This window comes from Tasmannia lanceolata, unplaced genomic scaffold (assembly GCF_043159265.1).
Source record: "Tasmannia lanceolata isolate RefF3 unplaced genomic scaffold, GAP_Taslan_0.1 ptg000012l, whole genome shotgun sequence".
Taxonomy (NCBI): Eukaryota; Viridiplantae; Streptophyta; class Magnoliopsida; order Canellales; family Winteraceae; genus Tasmannia; species Tasmannia lanceolata.
This window is the reverse complement of record NW_027518689.1, coordinates 40,537,267-40,557,200: the sequence shown is the minus strand read 5'-3', so window position 1 is coordinate 40,557,200 and position 19,934 is coordinate 40,537,267. Positions and strand designations below refer to the sequence as shown.

Below are 19,934 nucleotides of genomic sequence, written 5' to 3'. Positions count from 1 at the left end.
AAAACATGCATTATAATGAGATTAATCTCAACCCTTTCATATCAGAGTGAATACTAAGGCCCTGTTTACATACCGAGGCCTCGTTTTTAATAATAAGGTACTGTTTTAATAATTACACAGACCCAGCTTGTCTTTTCTTCTCTAACAGGCTTTAGAGAACTTCTCCAGAACTGCAATAACTTTTACATGATAAAAGATAAGATGGATTAGCACAATTAGCAAAATTTGGTTTTGCCACTGTGCATTATTTTTTAATCCAAACCAGATAATTGGACTCGCAAGTTTGTTTAATTTTGAGTAATCGATTCTGGACCCAAAATCAATACTAAAAAAAATCAGCCTTTAGCTTTCTTGTGAAGGGCTGAGTAATAAAAAAATCAGGCTTTAGCTTTCTTGTGAAGGGCTGAGATTACTCACACTAAAACATAATGTTTTTTTTAATCTCAGCCCTTTAAAAGAAAGTGAAAGGCTGATTTCTGCACTTAAACGGGCAGTGGGCCCACAAGCTGTAATTAGGCCAATTCTTTATGGAAGGTCACGGTCATTTCGTAATTTCACAGAAACAAAGGAGCCCCTAGTTTTAACTTTTAATACCCTCACCGATCTCGGGGCGATACTTTGTTTCCTTGCAAAACGGGAAAATGGCAGAAGAGAAAGAATCCACGTCAATACCTCTCAGTCAAGGAGGAGGCGAAGATCCCGAGGATCCCGCCAAATCTCCTCCGAATTCACCTGGATCTTCCACTAGAAAGGTTACTCTCCCCAATTTCCTCCCTTTTTTTTCTATCCTGTTTTCTCGTTCGATTTCTCATTCCCATGGATCTGCTGCTTTGGCGGATATTCCTTTCGATCATGCGACAAATTCTAATATCACTTGTAGTTGAAAATCCCTCATCTCGCGGATCATCTCAGATTGGATTTTTGTTTTCTATCTCTCTTTTTTCTCAAATTGATGCAGATTTCTTATAGGTTTTGCATTTGCTAAATCCAGTGACATTTTTTTTTGTAACGGTTAGGGTTAGGGTGTAGTAACGGTTAGGGTTAGGGTTTGATATGATCCAGAAAATTGTTATTCTAGTAGGAGTGAATGATAGAACACCGTTCTATCAGAAAAGAAAATGGGGAAGAAGAAGATAGAAAAAAGGGAAAGAATGAGTTAATTCGGGGAAACTCAGACCTCCAATGAGTTAATTCGAGGAAACTCGACCTCCAAGATGCAAACTGCACTTAATTTGATTATTCCTTGCCCAAAAGCCATGCGACATCTACATTATACGGTGTTAGGCCCAAAATTAGTAACAGATGAGGCAGTCGAAAGAGCTGATCTGGCGAGTTCTGGTAGTCCGAGCTGGCTACTTAACTGTGGCTTGCGCAAGGGAGCACCCGGTCAGAAGACCAACCCGGAGTCATGCTCCGGACGGGCCCTTCGACAGTGAAGTCAGTAATGGGTACAGACAGGGGCGGAACCAGGAATTTACACCGGGGGGGGGGGGCGGACTAGTTGTAAAAAAAATGCATGATACACACACACTTTCATAGAATAAAAAAGTTAAACCATAAATTTAAACTAATGAATTAAAACTATGATTGGACTTTCAATACACGAAGAGTATGCTAAACTCCATGAATATGCGAACGTGTTAGCCAACATTGAAAGTGGCAAGAGACAAAAACTTGATACTAACCAACCCTCATACCTGGTGACGCTAGAATTCTTAAAAATAAGAGCAAAATAATATTTGACTCTCACATATGACAGCTTTAAAAGAGAACTGTCCCAACTCACCCCTAGTTGTGATCGAAACAGAATTGACAAATCACTTTTTTTTAATGATAAAACAGAATTGAAAAATCACTTCTTAGAATATCATAGAAATAACCATAACTGATAACCCCCAATCAATTTTTATTTTTATTTTTTTGATGGCATCATAGAAATAACCATAACACCTAAAAATTACCATCAGAAATGTTTTTCCTAGAAATCCAAACAGGGCCTTACTCTTCTTTCACCTTTCTCCATCTTTGTAAATAAAAGGCTCAAAAAAGCTTAGGAAACAAATATCTAATGATATCCAACATCCATAGAGAGTATATGGTTTTCCTTTTTTTTTGGCAACATGCTTTTCTTGCAATCTAGTTTCTTTGTATGGCTATAGATATTGGCACTACCATAAAACAGTTGCATAAATGGCTTGTCTTTTCTGTTTTAATTGGCTTGTAAGAGCTTTTTGGGAGTTGTAATAACGTTTCAAAGCTGCATAAATAATAAAAGGGGATTTGCTAGTATCCATCACAGAAGGCATTTGGTGGATGGGCTGTTGCATTTGAGAGCAGCCAAACAGATGGATTTTGTCTTCATTCGTGAGATGGCTGTTCTCACATGCGACAGTCCATCCGCTAAATGCAGTCTGTGATGGGCAGTAGCAAATCCCTAATAAAAGAGGATGAGTTAGTTCAATTATCAGAACATGGAAGTGCCAATATCAGTAGCCTTGCCAAAATAAGTTACTCTTATTAATATTTCCCTCACTACTGGTGCTTGGTCATGTAATTGGGATTGGAATTCCTACACTTTGATTGGAACTGATATACGGTGGGCGACCGCTTTATTCCCAATCTTACCATTTCTGTTGTAACTTGGGTCGGATGAGTCAAGATTTTTCATGGGAAAACCGGATAGACTTATAAACCCAATGCTACCCCAGATGGTTTTTCTGATTGAATCAGGTTTTTACATACTGCAACATGATTTCCACCCTAGTCCCACTTTGTGATGAGTTGGCTCAACAAATACATGCTGCACTCTGATTTCTTCATATGAAAAGTTACTTAATTTCATCACAAGCTTTTGACATTCTAACAGAACATGAGGAATCCATGAAGAGATGACATTCATAGAAACCCAAAAAACTTAGAAGAACTACGACTCTAGATTAGAAAATGCAAATGTAGAAAAGGAAAACCATATGAGGCAAAGACAAAACCCTAAAACCTAAAATAAAGAAAGCAATTGAAATGAAAGATTTAGAGATCGATTCGATTACCATTTTTGCTGAAGGGGGTTTAGAAATAGAGAGTATATGGATGGAGGTCCCCTTAAAATAATGGGGTGAATATTCACTTGATCACTTATTCACTTCCCTTTCCAAGTTTCAGCAGAGAACTCTCCTAAAAGGCTAAAATGGAAGTTTATACGGTAGTTTTTTACTTTTTGTAACATAAGGATAAGGATAAGGAGATGGCTTAGATGGGGGAATTGATATTTTCGCCCCTTGAGAAACTATAAAATAATAGATATTTAATTTTTTTGCAAATCTTTGGGGGGGCCGTGGCCCCCCCAATGCAATACGTAGTTCCGCCACTGGGTACAGAAAAGGAGAAAAGCCAATTTTAAGGATTCTCACTCTTGAGGATTCGATTCTTACCTCTGAACCTTACGAGGCCTTTTACAGTGAAAGTCTGAGGTAGTTGAATTACCTGCTCCAAGACAAGTGGCAGCCCATGAGTGGGCTAAATTTTACCTGGCTATGCCTGAGGCTGGTGTCAACTTCTGGGTGGGCCCTTTCGTGGGCCACGTGTCGATAGTTAATTAGGGGTGACTTCTTATACCCCATCATTTCCCCCTTTGGCTGGGCGCCTCTGCGCCGATCGTGACCGTGACCGGTGACCGGTGACCGGTGACAGTGATGAGGCTCCGTTTGCGTATGTCTTATTCGGGAGTGATGGACTCGTCCTGAGAAGTGGTGGGTATGATCTCGGCGGAGAGGTATAGGCTCTCTCCTGGGGGCATTCGACCTTTCCTGCACAGGTCGGGAGGCTTCTAGGGGGTGTTGCGGTGGCGCTTGTTGAATCAGGTTTTTGTACTGATCAACAAGAGTTGTCATCTGTTGAAAGAGAATTTGGATCTGTTCGGGAGTAGGAGCGGGATTCAGGAACCGGGCTTTGCTCCGCTGTTGCAGGGGGGGCTACCACCTGTGAGGCGATTCGCTTGCTTCGAGTCCTACGATGCGTTTCAGGTCTGGTCACCAGTGCAGGGGGTACTCGAGCAGTCATCCGTCCTGCCATATTATGAAGGGGATTTGAACAGCTTTTAGTTCAGGGTCCCACGGATGACGCCAATCTGTTAGGTCCAAAATTGGTAACATATGAGGCAATGACGAAAGAGCTGATCTGGCGAGTCCTAGTAGTCCGAACTGGCTAATTAACTGTGGCCTGCGCAAGGGAGCACCCGGTCAGAAGACCAAACCGGCGTCGTGCTCCGGACGGGCCATTCGACAATCAGTAATGGGCACAGAAAAGGAGAAAAGCCAATTTTAGGGATTCTTACTCTTGAGGATTCGATCCTTACCTTTGAGCCCTATGAGGCCTTTTATAGTGAAAGCCTGAGGTAGTTGAATTACCTGCTTCAAGACAGGTGGCAGCCCATGAGTGGGCCAAATTTTACCTGCCCTAGGTGGATTACCTGGCTACGCCTGAGGCTGGTGTCAACTTCTGCGTGGGCCATTTCGTGGGCCACGTGTCGACAACTAATTAGGGGTGACTTTTTATACCCCATCATTTCCCCCCGGTTCCTCGAGTCATTTTAGTGACTCGGGGAAGCATGTGAGGTGAAATTTCCTCGCGAGTGTCTGTTTCGGCCGGCGGTGGCATGAGTGGTTGAATGTGATGAGTCTCGGAATGGATTACCACAGTCAGCTCTTGGCGGTTTGCACGACTTGAGATGACCGAAAAGTGAAGTTTCATTTTGCTCGGCCAGGGCCTCCTTGACGGCTTTAGACGACCAGAAATACGGAGATAAATATTCTGCTCGGCCATGCCTCCTGCCCGACATTAGACGGCCAGAAATATGAACTGAGATATTCTACTCGGTCATACCTCCTAGACGGCTTCAGATGGCCACAAATTTGGACTGAGATATTCTGCTCGGCCATGCCTCCTGGACGGCTTCAGACGGCCAGAAATATGGAGAGAATTATTCTGCTCGGCCAAGCCTCCTGGTCGGCTTGAGATGACCAGAAATCCTGGTCGGCCTGAGATGACCAGAGATTTGTCGCGCTATATCCTAGTCGGCTTGAGAAGACCTGATTTTCTGGTCAGCCTGAGATGACCAGAGATTTGTCGCGTTGTATCCTGGTCGGCTTGAGATGACCTGATTTTCTGGTCGGCCTGAGATGATCAGAGATTTGTCGCGCTGTATTCTGGTCGGCTTGAGATGACCAGAAATCCTGGTTGGCTTGAGAAGCCTCAGGCGTAGCCAGGTAATCCACCTAGGGCAGGTAAAATTTGGCTCACTCATGGGCTGCCACCTGTCTTGGAGCAGATAATTCAACTACCTCAGGCTTTCACTATAAAAGGCCTCATAAGGCTCAAAGGTAAGGATCGAATCCTCAAGAGTGAGAATCCCTAAAATTGGCTTTTCTCCTTTTCTGTGCCCATTACTGACTTAACTGTCGAAGGGCCCAACCGGAGCACGACTCCGGGTTGGTCTTTTGACCGGGTGCTCCCTTGCGCAGGCCATAGTTAATTAGCCAGCTCGGACTACCAGGACTCGCCAGATCAGCTCTTTCGTCACTGCCTCATCTGTTACCAATTTTGGGCCTAACATATAGAAATTAGGGAAAGCAAAATAAGCAGAATGTGAAAAGGAAAATAATGAAACCCTAAATATGCTAATAACCTAAATAAAGAAAATATAATCTAAATAAAGAAAACCAATTCTAACAGTGAAGAATATAAATAATTATAGAGTGGAAGTGATGAAAATTTATGATAAGTTCGTATTCTATTATATTCAATTCTAACCTTTTTTTTTCTCACAAGAAGGATTTGATGCTTATTTATATAGAATGCAATTTTTGTTATGTGAGCATTTACTTTTGAACAACTGGACATAAACCACACAGTGCCAAAAATCTGCAGATCTGATCCTTAAGGCAACTGATCGTGTACAATGGGATAGATAATGGACTGGTTACGATCTTAAGATCTAACAACGTAGATAAAGATGGACCAAACTGAGTTGCATTTTATTTAACATGATCACCTATGGGATTTAGATGCAGCCATGAATTGATGAAGAGTTAGGTTGGAAAAGTTAGTGGTTGAGATTTTTCAAACAATATGAATGGAAAACATTGGGTTTATTGATGAAGAATAAAATATAGGGTTCTAAAACCGGTTGTGGGGATTGGAATGAGTTCTAAATTGTATTAGATGCATAAGAGATGAGAAACTAAAGATCTAATGGTTGGCTATGAGAAAGAGAAGAACTAGAAGATTTTTTAGCTAGATAGACAAAGCTACCATAGATATTAACACCTACAAGTCCACGACAGAATACCCCCTAGGCATCACATTAAAGGGGATCAAGGCATTTTACTTGGAACAGGATGAAATAAATTTGTTGGAATCACACCAATGATCCAAAGGGCTTCACACCAATCCTAGGATATCACACTAAAGGAAATCAAAGATAGTTGTGTTGGAATCAAAGATAGTTGTTGCCATCGAAATTATGGATGAATGACTGAAAAGAATTTCCTTGCTCTCTTGCAAATTCTTGTAGATGTGAGATCTACATACTCTTCGTGTGATGCCTTGGCTTCCATCTGTGAGATGCCCTTGCAATACTAGCAAAAAATATTACCATGTGGGCTAATAGGGACTCGTGAATATTGATACGAATAGGGAAACCCCAACTAAAATAGATTACTAACTCATCTAAATCACATTAAAATTTAGAATCGCAATATAACCCATATACCATTACAAAGGTAAAATACAATTATGCCTATACGAAATAAATAAAACCCTAAAGCACTTTTAATGGACCCCACTATTATAATTAGTCTCATTTTTTTCCGTGAAGGATGGTCTCCATCAAGCCTACTCAGACACCTCTGAGATAATGCTTGTTTTGACCATCTTGTGTAGAGACATTAGAGATTACTCTTGCATTTGGAGGGATTCCGTCCTAATGCCTCACAACATGGAAATTACAGGATGCTAGACAAGCATTTTACCAAATCATTTCTCTTAATGATACACTTAATATTTCATTGATCAGACAACTAACTTGCATAATCCTAATTAATATAGGGAGATGATATTTTCACCCCCCCTGCGTTACGTGCACACCCCGCTTATAACCTGATCTGACGTGAAAAGTGGGCAACTTTATGTCAAATCACATCATAAGGGGTGTGTGCAAGTACTGCAGGGGGGTGAAAATATCATCACCCTTAATATATTAAGGGTGTGTTTGGCGTACCGTTTGAAATAGAGTTTAAAATGCCGTTTTGCAAAACACTGTTTTGGTTCAAAACGGCGTTTTGCCAAACGACGTTTTCATGTTTGGTTGGCCAGATCAAAACGACGTTTTAAACGGCAAACGGAGGTGTTGTGTGTTTGGTTGCGAATGCCCCAAAACAGAGTTTTAGTGGTAAAATGACCAAAAAGGGCATTGTTTGGTTGGCCTCAATGTAACTCAACTACTCTCTCATTAGGTTCAATATTAAAAGGTCATTAGGATCTCATTCAAACACTATTAAAATTAAACATAATTGCCAAAAAAAAAATGGCTATACCTTTGGGGTTCTTCTCCATCTTCTTCTTAACGGACGGATATGTCGGATTTGACGGACGAGTAGAGGCGTTGAGGCAGTGAGGCGTGAGAGGGTTTGCAACTTTGCAAAGTAGATGAAGAAAGTAAGAAACTAGGGTTTCTTTTAATTCTTTTGTATTTAAAAAATCAAAATTAAGAGATCATATAATGATATCAGCAGCCCCTTGTTTTGAATTAAATATTAACAATTTAACAAATTTGTGTCCTCAAGAATGATATTAACACCCCCACTTTTTTGGTATTTGACGTAACGCATAAAATCGCACGCATATACGTAAAAATGGGTTTTGGTGAGGGCAAACACGTAAAAACCCACAGCCCAAAAACTCCGTTCAAAACGGTGTTTTAAACGGCGTTTCAAACGGTGGCCGCGAACCCAAACACTCCCAAACGGCCATTTGGCCCCAAAACGGTGTTTCAAACGCTAAACGGTGTTTTAAACGGTACGCCAAACACGCACTAAGGGTGTGTTTGGTGTACCGTTTGAAATAGCGTTTAAAACGCCGTTTTGCAAAACGACATTTTGGTTCAAAACGACGTTTTGCCAAACGACGTTTTCATGTTTGGTTGGCCAGATCAAAACGGCGTTTTAAACGGCAAACGGAGGTATTGTGTGTTTGGTTGCAAATGCCCCAAAACGGAGTTTTAGTGGTAAAATGACCAAAAAGAGCATTGTTTGGTTGGCCTCAATGTAACTCAACTACTCTCTCATTAGGCCCAATATTAAAAGGTCATTAGGATCCCATTCAAACACTATTAAAATTAAACATCATTGCTAAAAAAATAAATGGCTATACCTTTGGGGTTCTTCTTCTCAACAGCCGGATTTGCCAGATTTGACGGACGAGTGGAGGCGCTGAGGCAGTGAGGCGTGAGAGGGTTTGCAATTTTGCAAAGTAGATGAAGAAAGTAAGAAACTAGGGTTTCTTTTAATTCTTTTGTCTTTAGAAAATCAAAATTAAGAGATCATATAATGATATTAGCAGCCCCTTGTTTTGAAAAAAATATTAACAATTTAACAAATTTGTGTCATCAAGAATGATATTAACACCCTCACTTTTTTGGTATTTGACTTAACGCATAAAATCGCGCGCATATACGTAAAAAAGGGTTTTGGTGAGGGCAAACATGTAAAAACCCACAGCCCAAAAACTCCGTTTAAAACGGCGTTTTGCAAACGGACCTACCTCCCATCCGTTTGCAAAACACCGTTTTGAGGGTTCAAAACGGTGTTTCAAACGGCCTTTCAAACGATGGCTGCGCACCCAAACACTCCCAAACGGCCGTTTGGCCCCAAAACGGTGTTTCAAACGCCAAACGGTGTTTTAAACGGTACGCCAAACACGCACTAAGTGTTCCATACAATATTTGAAATGCTAATGGACACTAGATAAATTGATTCAATCTTGTTTCTTTAATAGCACATTGTGATTCCACATTCTATATCTAAGAGCCAAATGTGTGGAGAGGTTCGTCAGATGGTTTGGTTGAACTCTTAAAAAATATGCTTGTTTTGGTACTGTTGGTGCAAAGTCTGCACTGGCAACAATGCATTCATACATATGGTGGTACTTTTGTGTGTATAATTCTATGTAAATGCACGCGTGCACACATTGCCCATATGCATACATGTGTTTGATGCTTGGTCATGCAAGAAGGCCAAACTTGATCAATCTTGTTTGTCTGCTTATTGACTTCATATGTAATCTTGAAACTATCTATTTGTCTCACACCCCTGTCTGTTCCACTTGATCAGGCTTGCTATGTTGTTCTCCAGAGTTGGGTCTCAAAGAAGTTCATGACTGGATGGTGATAAACCTAGTTCTTGCTTGTGAATATGATTTTTTCTGTCCTTTTTTGGTTCTTTCATGTCTGATTTTGGTTTTAATTTTGATATTGCAGTGTAGTGCTTTTTCCGGTCGCAATTACGTTTTTTATTACATGGTGGTTTATTCAGTTTGTTGATGGTTTCTTCAGCCCAATATACGAGAGTCTTGGCATCAACTTATTTGGTAAGCCTTTAAAGCCTTATCAAACAATTTTTTGTTGGCATACTTTTCTCTTTTTAGTTATTCCTAAGGTAATCTACAATACTTGTTATTTTAAATTTTGAGTCTAGGGCAGATTTGACCTCTAGTTGAGTTGGTAAAGTTTGCCACGGCAATACAAATATAATTGTCCAACTTAGGAGTTCTAGGCGGGCATGCAATACAGTTCTAAGTGTGCCTTTTTAGATGCCGACTAGGGAGGTTGCTACAGATAGGCATTCTATTTCAGGTTACTGCACCTTCACTGGAGTAGATTAGGCACGGCTAACTATCAACATCTATGAACCAGAATGATGGGGAGTGATGCAAGACGTGAAATGTATTCTTAATGTATTTTGGATCTAACGGTAGATTGGCCATGTACCAATTTTGTATACTTCTATTGTTTTAAGTCAGCTTAATTATAGTAACGATTAGCTGAAGCCGGGAGAGAACTGACTATCTTCTATAGTTTCCATCGCCTTCCCAAAACGACGTTTCCTTTTCTAAACTTGAGCCGGTGTCCAGACTGATCGTATGGACTCTTGTAATGAAAGTTCCCTGCTTTTACTTTAAAGTCTTTCATTGAATTGTATTTTCATCGTATCTCAAATTTCAGTTCGCTAATGTATGTTATTGATTCGGTGTCAAATTTAATAGAGTTTTCTTGTAGTTCACAACTGAAGTGTAGTGATAGATTTCATTGGGTTTCGAGGTCTGCAACATTACTCAGTACCATTTTGTTATAATTCTGAAATTTACGTAAGGGTGGAATGAGCTGTACCAATCCCTCTGAAGTACTTGTTCCTTTGTTCCATCTCGTAAACCCTTTTGTTCTACACTCCAGGGCGTGGATTTGTCACATCTTTCATTTTTATATTTTTCGTTGGTGTATTTGTATCATCATGGATGGGTGTTCCATCTCGTAAACCCTTTTGTTCTACACTGCAGGGCTTGGATTTGTCACATCTGTAATTTTTATATTTTTCGTTGGTGTATTTGTATCATCATGGATGGGTGCCACTATTTTCTGGCTTGGAGAATGGTTTATTAAGCGAATGCCATTTATAAGGCACATTTATTCAGCCTCGAAGCAAATTAGTTCTGCTATTTCTCCAGGTATTATCTTAATTCTTTTTAATGGATATTTATCATTCATTGTTTGAAAGTTATGGACATTTCAATTATTTTTGGAAGATGTACTATGCATTTGAATGTAATACTTGCAAGGTTGGTTGATACATATTCTTTTTTTTTTTTTTGAAACTTTTGGTTGATAAATATTCTTGCCACTATATTTTAAGGATGCATAGCACATGCTGCTGCTACAGACATTTGAAATGTTTTGATTAACTGTTCCATCGATGGAACAGTATACCTTTCCAAGGCTTGTGTTGGCTCTTCTACTAACAATTCATACCATGCTTGAGGGCTTTAGTGGGTGCAAGCTATTACATTTTGATACTAATTAACTTTTAAAGAAAGAAAAGACATTTTGGCAGTTAATGCAACTAGGTTACTGTAGACATCCCCATTTTGGGTCGACCATCGCATGTGGATTTTTGCTATCCGGGAGGTTTGAACTCGAGACCTTTGGCTCTGATACCATGTTAACTAACCAACTTCTCCAAAAGCTTAAGCTGTTGGAGAAAGGCGTTATTTATCTTTTATACTTTAACAAATCCGATAATGTCGAATGCGGATAATGAGATTAGCTACCCGTCGTTGATGCTGACGGCACCCGATCAGTTGAATTGTGCTTATTGCGAATTACTTAGAGTTGTAATTCACACCAATGGCACCCATACAATAAAGCTGGAGATTCATGGAGGATTTGGCGTTCTCTATCATGGAATATTTGAGATTCAATATGCTGTCAATGGAGCTCCTGTAAATGTAGAACATCATCATATCGATTTCATGCTGCATACTATGGAAAAGATGAAACAGTTCTTGGTAGAATATGGTGAGACCCGGGCAAGAAGGATTAACTCTAGTGCATGACACAATTTCCGCCTTCTACAATACATTGTGCATCTTGATGAGCAACGTTGATGCAAGCACCAATCTCCTCCAACTTCGAACCTCTACAACAGCAACAGCCACAGCAACAACGTTGAGGTGAACCCATAAGAAGAGCAGCATTGCAGTACAGAGGGAGAGAACTCTGAAACTGAAGTTGATCGATTTCGTTCCTTATTTGCACCTTCCTATAACACTGGCTGCTAAGAGATTAAACTTGTGCCCCACAGTCCTGAAAAAAATATGCAGGCGATTTTTCCTGAAAAGATGGGCCTTATAGAAAGTTAAAAAGCATAGACAGGAACATTGCCAACTTGAAGCAAAACCTGGCTGCAAAAAAGGGAGCAGAAGCTGCTGATGCTATTAAATCCAATACAGAGAGGCTTAGTCAAGATAGGGTTTGACTGTTCGAGTGTGTTGTGGCTTTGTGGTGCCAAACGCTGCCTACATACCATTAACCTAGTTTATCAATACCTTAATGACATTTTACTTAATAAGTGGGATCTATCTATCATTAAAAAAAAGATTGTCAAAATGAAATAAAATTGTGCGTCTCTCTCTCTCTCATATATATATATATGAGAGAGAGAGATAGTGTGCGTGCTTGCGTGCGCGTGTGTGTGTGTTTTCTTCTATTTTGGGTTATTCTTCTTTTGCCTATAGGAACAGTTCAAAGTGCTGTTCATTCTGTATCTCTTCTAATTGTCGCTAAGATTTTCTTCCATAGCCGTTGCATCAAATCTACTACAACTACCATATTTTGTAGGTTTTTTTCGACGTTTCTTTATTTTTGGCTTGTGTGGTTTGTTGTATCCTACGGAAAAACATGGGATGCTTGTGTGGTTTTTTTTTCATGACATAATCTTAGTTTCTCATCTCCACATTTACTTCTTGAATCATATTCTGCAATCATGTTCAAACAAGTTTCTTAATATAAGCTGTTGGACACCCAAAGTTGGAGGAGTTGTGTACGTGTTCTTTCAATTTTTTCCCCTGGGTATATCACATGCGATCTTATGTATCAGTCTACTATCGAAAGACCGTTTTTGGTAATAACTGAAATTGCTATATTTTACCCCTCAATCAACTATCATATATCTAACAACTGATCCAATATAATTGCAATCTATTTATCTTGCTATTATATCGCATTAACAGCCCTTAAAATTCAAGTATTGTGGTTGGTTAATCCCTAAACAATAGCTGAAATTTCGGGCAACTAACCTTCTAAACCTTGGTTCTAATGGATATGATATAACATGCTTATTCTTTCGCAGACCAAAATACAACGGCTTTTAAAGAGGTTGCCATAATCCGTCATCCACGTGCTGGTGAATATGCATTCGGTTTTATCACATCATCAGTTGTGCTTCAGGTACTTAATATGGCACCTCCCATCATAATGTATTTGTTTTTTTCGTTTAACTTGTTGTTTGAGTCGGTTTTTAGCTTAGTAACAATTATCGGTATCAGATATCATTGTGACTTTCTTTTCTGAATTTATCGGGTATTTATTTTAAGGGAAATGATTTCTGCGCTCCAATGTTTTGATAAACATGCGCTCCACATGTTTGTCGTGTAGTATTTAAAGGGCTTTACTGTCAGAGGATTATTACAGTTCTCAAAAAGCTCTTAAAGCCCTTTAAATACTACACGACAAACATGTGGAGCGTATGTTTATCAAAACATTGGAGCGTTGAAATCATTTCCCTTATTTTAAATATCAAAATTAATAGACGTATATTTATAACAAAATTTACTAAACACATATAGATTATCATTTATAATAAATTGAAAAAAAGATAATTCTCGAGTCGATACTTTATATTATTTGAGGTGTTTTTTCGCTAAAAATCTTCTGTAAAATATTATAGCATTTAAATTGAATTTGAAGCTCGTTTTTAAGCGTAAGCCTGAACTTTGAGTAGGCATGCCTTATTTGCATCGTTAGAGAAGATTGGTTGCTATGGGGTTCAAAGTTCAAACCTATGAAGATTTAAGTATTTCCTCTTAACCACTCTGCAAATCAACTGTTTTCTTTCAAATCAACTGTTCTCTTTCAAATCAACTACAACTATCATATTTTTGTAGGTTTTTTTAATATTTCTTTATTTTTCGCTTGTGCTGTTTGTTGTATCCTATGGAAAAACATGGGATGCTTGTGTGGTTTTTTTCATGACATAATCTTAGTTTCTCATCTCCACATTATCATGCAATCATGTTCAAACAAGTTTCTCAATCTAAGCTGTTGGACACCCAGCGTTTGTTTTTTTCAAGTTGATGTGTTTAACTTGTTATTTGAGTTGGTTTTTAGCTTATTAACAATTATCAGTACCAGATATCATCATGACTTTCTTCTTCTCTGAATTTATCAGGTATTTATTTTAAATGTCAAAATAAATAGATGTATTTTTATGGTTAAATGTCAAAATAAATAGATGTATTTTAATGGAAAAATTTAATAAACATAGATTATCACTAGTATTCAGGGCCCATGCTATGCATGGGAGTAAAATGGTGGGCCCCAAACAATCAAACATGAGGTGTCAAATGATAGGCCCCTCCCTAATTCATTGGGTTGGGTAGAAATAGTGGACACCACCTCATAATAACGTTAGGAGTTAAATGGTAGGCTCCATTCTAAGCATAGTTTTGGGTATAGTTGGTAGCCCCTATTCCATCGATAACATGAGGTATAAATTGGTGGGGCCCACCCATGCTAGGAATGGTCATAAAATGTTGGGCCCCACACCATCATAGCATGTGGTGTAGGTAGATTTGTTGAAACCATCGGATAGTGTAAAATAGTGGCCCCTACCTATGCTATGCTTAGATATAATGTTGGCCCCCCACTATCAAAATGAATCATGTGGCATAAAGAAAAGTTTTTCTCTCTCACTATCAAAATGAAACATGAGGCATAAAGAAAAGCTTTTCCAAGAAAACTTTTCCTAGAAAGGCGAATGACAAAATGGAAAGTTACGTGCTTAGTGTGTGTGTGTGTGTGAGGAAAAGGATTGTACGCTCGAGCGTACCAAGCTTATGGTACACACTCGAGTGCCCAATCACATGGGTCCCACATTTTTTGTGGTGATCCAAAGCATTCATTTGCAAGGCCCTATCATAGATAGGGTGTGTACCAAAAATCAGCTCCATTGAATCATCCTAACCCCTCCAAAAGTGGAGGGCAAAAATGGGCAGATTTGTGGACAAACAGTGTCTGTCCATTTTGACCTCCACAAATGGATGTGTTAGGATGATCCTATGGAGCTGATTTTTGGTACACATCCCATCTATGTAAGGGCCTTTCAAATGAATGCTTTGGATCATCCTAACAAAGTGGGCCCACATGTGATTGGGCACTCGAGCGCACCATAAGCTTGGTACGCTCGACCGTACAATCCTTTTCCTCTCTCTCTCTCTCTCTCTCTCTCTATATATATATATATATATATATATATATATAATAATAAATTGAAGAAAAAAAGATACTACCTGAGTCAATATTTTTTATTATTTGAGTTGTTTTTTTGCTAAAAATCTTGTGTAACATATTCTAGCATTTAAATTGAATCTGAAGCTCGTTTTATACTTAAGCCTGAACTTTGAGTAGGCATGCCTTATTTGCATCATTAGAGAAGATTGGTCGTTATGGGTTTAAAATTCAAACCTATGAAGATTTAAGTATTTCCTCTTAACCACTTTTTGCAAATCAACTATCCTCTTTCGAATTTTGGACCTCACTTTCCTATCCCATCCCCCTTCCAAAGCCACCCACCCACATACTTCCCGATATGATTGCGACAATATGTAATTGTGGTGATACCAGTAGCAAATAATTGAACACGATAAATTAAATCTCCCTGATAATTTTACATTGGGATTTGCTAGCGTCCATCGCAGAAGGCATTTCGTGGATGGTCTGTTGCATGTTAGAGCAGCCACCTCATGAATGAGACAAAATCTTCTGAAAAATGAGCCTTGGCGGCTGCTCTGACATGCAACAGACCATCCGCGAAATGCCTTTTACGATGGACGCTAGCAAATCCCTTTTATATTTGTTCCACTAATGTTCTCAAAAACTATGCCAACATTTTCATCCTTAGACTCATACTATTTATGTCAATCATGCTATTTCATTTCCTGCTTATTGTTGCTTTAATCGATACTCCGATATAACACCTATTAAAGTATAAAAGATTAAACAACGCCATTTCCAACAAATTAAGCTTTTGGAGTAATTGGCTGTTTCACATGCTATCAGAGCAAAAGGTCTTGGGTTAAAAACTCCTTGATATTAAAAATCCACATGTAATGGCCTACCCAAAAGAGGGGCCACATGTGCCACGTGTAGGCAAACCATTGTTTAAAAATGCGAATGTGAAGCAAAACATGGCCAAGAAAAATCCTTGTCGACTCAGTGCGGATGCAACCAAGAATGCGGTTGATGGGATTGGCGCGGTCATAACTCTGAAGAGTCAAAGGAGTTTTATAGACTTTGTGGGGCAAAACGTGGAATAAGGATGCAGTGCAATGCGGAACACGGCCAAGGTAAAAGGGAGCTGACTCTGGCGAGTTCTGAGTTTAGTCAACGAGTTTTTAAACATTGAGGCAAACCCTAAAAAAGAAGAAGAGAGGGGCCACACGTGAGGGCGAGTGTTAAAGTATAGAAGATTAAGTAACGCCATCTCCAGCAGCTTAATCTTTTGGAGTAATTGGTTGTTTCACAACACCTTTATTCATCAATGCACAAATGAGTTTCTTTTATTTTTGAAAACTCAACTTTTGTCTCTCATGAGAAATGTAAGGAGGCATTAACGGAGTGAGCAATGCAAAAACTAGCAGGTATCCAATAGCCAACCAAGGATGGAAAAGACAAATAGTCAATGCCATTTTATCTTCCTTACAGGCTGATCCATCTGCTAGCGCATTAGCCTCCTTACAGGCTGATCCATGAGGCTCAGGGGCATATGATGGCTCCTAAATCACAAGAAATATCCACACTAGGTTGTGAAACACATGAGGTGGTATTCTTCCATTTGTAAGATCAACATAACTTTGGAATTGAGAATAGTTTTTGTGAAACGACCAGTTACTCCAAAAGCTTAAGCTGTTGGAGAAGGACCAGTTACTCCAAAAGCTTAAGTTGTTGGAGAAGGTGTTATTTATTCTTTTATACTTTAAAACTCCCCCTCACAATTGGCCCTTCTTTCTTTGGGTTGGCCTACACGTGGCACATGTGGCACATGTGGCCCCACTTTTGGGTTGACCATTGCATGTGGATTTTTGACATCATGGAGGTTTGAACTCTAGACCTTTGCTTTGTTACCATGTGAAACGACCAGTTACTCCAAAAGCTTAAGCTGTTGGAGAAGGTGTTATTTATTCTTTTATATTTTAAATAATATTGAAGTGTTACTAACCTTGCAACCAATGTTTAGTGTTTAAAAACTCATTGACTCGAATTGGAACTCACCCGAGTCGATTCCCTTTTACCATGGCCGCGCTCCGCGTCGCACCGCATCCGCATTCCGCATTCCGCATTTTGCCCTACAGAGTCAATAAAAACTCCTCCGAGTCAATAAAAATTCCTTCGACTCTCCTGAGTTATGACCACGTCAACCGCGTTCTTGGTCTCATCCGCGCCGAGTCATCAAGGATTTTTCTTGGCCACGTCTGCTTCACATCCGTGTTTTTAAACACTGCTTGCAACTGTTGCATACAATTCACCAAGTGACTTAACATGGACAAATTGTGGGCCAATGTGGTAATAGGCTAAACCAATCTTGCTGAAAATGTATCTTCAAAAAAAAAAATCTTGCTGAAAATGCCCAATTCTGGTTGTGCACATTTTTTTTTTATCTTGTTTACTTCTTCTTTTTGTTGGGGGCCCAAAATGCTTGTTTTGTTAACATCCAGTCTCTCATTAATTATCGCATTGGCAAGCCCCATTTCATTCTAGGGCATGTGTGGCTGAGCATAAAATGAACAGGAGATCCAAAAGTTCCAATTATGATTTCATTAAGTCCAGGAATCATTAACGTATCATGTAGGCCCAAAGCTATTATACCAAAATACTTATTTAGGACCAATGTATTGTGTCCAAAATAATATGTCACCGAAACTAGTATCGGATACAGTTTTTAGTCAAAACAACTATCTTGTTTCAAGTCAAAACAACTATCTTGTTTTAAGCCATTTCAAAAAAAAAAACTATCTTGTTTTAAGCATATGTTATTCTTCAAATTAACTCTTCTTTGCTTCTTAGTGTCATGTTTTTCTAATTTTTCCAACGGTAAAGAGCCAGAATCCATGGAACTTTTATATCTATGTGTGTTGGGTGGTTAGTCCAAATATGCGTGGCAAACTACTGCTGATAAAGCCACATGGTCTGAACATGTGGGCCCTTGTACTATTGATTTCAGAGCGCTTCTGGCATTGCAACAGAGGTTTCTATTGTTGTGAAATTAATTAAGGGAGACTGGTAACCTCCCACCCTTGTTTGGAAATTGGCATTTCTCTCTTTACACTTTCCTCGTTGGCTGGCACAATTCTTACAATCTATCAAAATCCAGCCAGGGAAGTTTAAAAATAAAGGGAGTAATATCAAAACAAGGGTTTGCTGATATCAGCTATTTAATTATGATGAGATTTCTTCGATGCTTAATTGTAGATTATAAACACTTCCTTGATTGCACATGCTACTAATAAATAGTGGATGATGTATGTTATATTAGGAGAAACCTGTCCTAACTTGTTGATATAAAGAAGGTAGAGGACTATTATTGTGGGAATACATGCATTTTTATGCCAACATGTTGCCTCCAAGCAAATGTGTCAGGGTAACATAGGGCTAAGTTAAAACATGAAGCTTTTCACCACCAAGTTGAATCTTACTAGTTTACTTCCCTTTGGCTGAGATTGTTGCTGACTGCAGAGTGATACTGGAGATGAAGAATTATGTAGCGTTTATGTTCCTACAAACCATCTATACATTGGTGATATTTTTCTGGTCAACTCCGAGGAAATCATAAGACCAAACCTGTCTATTCGAGAAGGGATAGGTATGTTATTGTTTCCTTCTTCTTTTCATACGTACTATTTCTTTTCTTTGCCTTTGTTGTATTTGGAAGCACTGATAGAAACTTCCATGCGTGTCTTGTAGCACGGATTTTCTAGTTCATGATCTCTTTTTGTGAAAGAATGTTGTCAAGTACAAGGAAAATAACTAATGGCCATTCATTCTTTTGTCTGAATACAAAGTTCATTTTGTGAATGGGCATCCCTTCAATTAATAAAATGAAAAAAGCAGTTCTGTGCTTTATCAGTGTTTGAGTTCTTTCTCTCCATCGTCCTTATTTTCATCTCAAATTTCTTTTTGTGATGTTTCAGAGATCATTGTTTCGGGGGGTATGACAATGCCACAAGTAATTGCTCCCCAAGAAAGGATACCACGTCAAAACGATAGGATTCGTTTGAACAGAATAATATAGTGGAGATGACAGGATCTTGTCAGGTAACTTTGCGACTGTCTCCATGTTTTAGGGTTATGGAAATCTTTCATTTTCAGCTTTGTTTGTTAATGTGCATGATAATAGGGGTACTTAAATGAATGTCTTCTCTGTATATTATAATTAGGTTTTAGGGATTAGAGAATTGAGTCAATGAGAGCTTCATTTTTGTAATTTAATGGGTTATTTTGTATGGTTCTTGCATTGTCTCAGAATGTGCGTGGTGATGCAATTTTGTATCTTGTCAAATGTTATATTGTTTTACATTTACAGGGAGCAAAAGAGAAAAAATTAAGGGCCTCTTTGGATACCACCAAAATTGCTCTGTGTTTGCAAATAAGATTATTTTTTAGTTATTCTTATTTGCAACAAGCATCATTTCCTTTTTTATTTTACGCTTAGTTTTTACTTAAAAATGGGTGTGAAATTTGTTTTACTTCCGTTTTACTTAGAAACAGAGCCTTAAGGCCTTGTTTGGCCTCCATGAAAAAATATTCCATGGAATACTTGTGGGGCCGGTTGTGAGATATGGGCAGGTGATGGAGAGACTTGAGAGGGGTGAGGGGAGCATGAAAAGCTCCTAAAATCCACGAAAGCATAAAACCAATTGTAAATATAGAAAAGTGTTCCTGAGCTCTAGCTAGATAAGCTTATCTGAGCTAGAGCTCAAAAACACACGTGGTCTCACATTTTTTGGGTGATCCAAAGCATTCATTTGGAAGGCCCTTCCATAGATAGGGTGTGCAG

At 38.9% G+C, this 19,934-nt stretch overlaps 1 protein-coding gene across 2 annotated transcripts; it reads left to right on the top strand.

Moving 5' to 3' along the window:
• Positions 1-575: 575 nt before the first annotated feature.
• On the top strand, positions 576-19,487 carry LOC143888215 (protein LIKE COV 2-like). 2 transcript variants are annotated; one of them, XM_077392573.1, is made up of 7 exons: positions 581-752; positions 9,384-9,436; positions 9,530-9,639; positions 10,606-10,773; positions 12,954-13,051; positions 18,614-18,740; positions 19,069-19,380. In XM_077392573.1, exons 1-7 carry the CDS (start codon positions 642-644, stop codon positions 19,167-19,169), a joined length of 768 nt encoding a protein of 255 aa, XP_077248688.1. In that variant the 5' UTR covers positions 581-641; the 3' UTR covers positions 19,170-19,380. The 2 variants fall into 2 exon arrangements, with proteins under 2 accessions (XP_077248690.1, XP_077248688.1); XM_077392575.1 differs by lacking the exon at positions 10,606-10,773 and having other exon boundaries at positions 576-752; positions 19,069-19,487.
• Positions 19,488-19,934: the final 447 nt, after the last annotated feature.

Coding starts and splice junctions, on each gene's coding strand:
- LOC143888215 (XM_077392573.1), top strand. CDS start 642: ATGGCAGAAGAGAAAGAATCCACGTCAATACCTCTCAGTCAAGGAGGA. Junction 753..9,383: donor CTGGATCTTCCACTAGAAAG/GTTACTCTCCCC, acceptor CCACTTGATCAG/GCTTGCTATGTTGTTCTCCA. Junction 18,741..19,068: donor GTCTATTCGAGAAGGGATAG/GTATGTTATTGT, acceptor GTGATGTTTCAG/AGATCATTGTTTCGGGGGGT.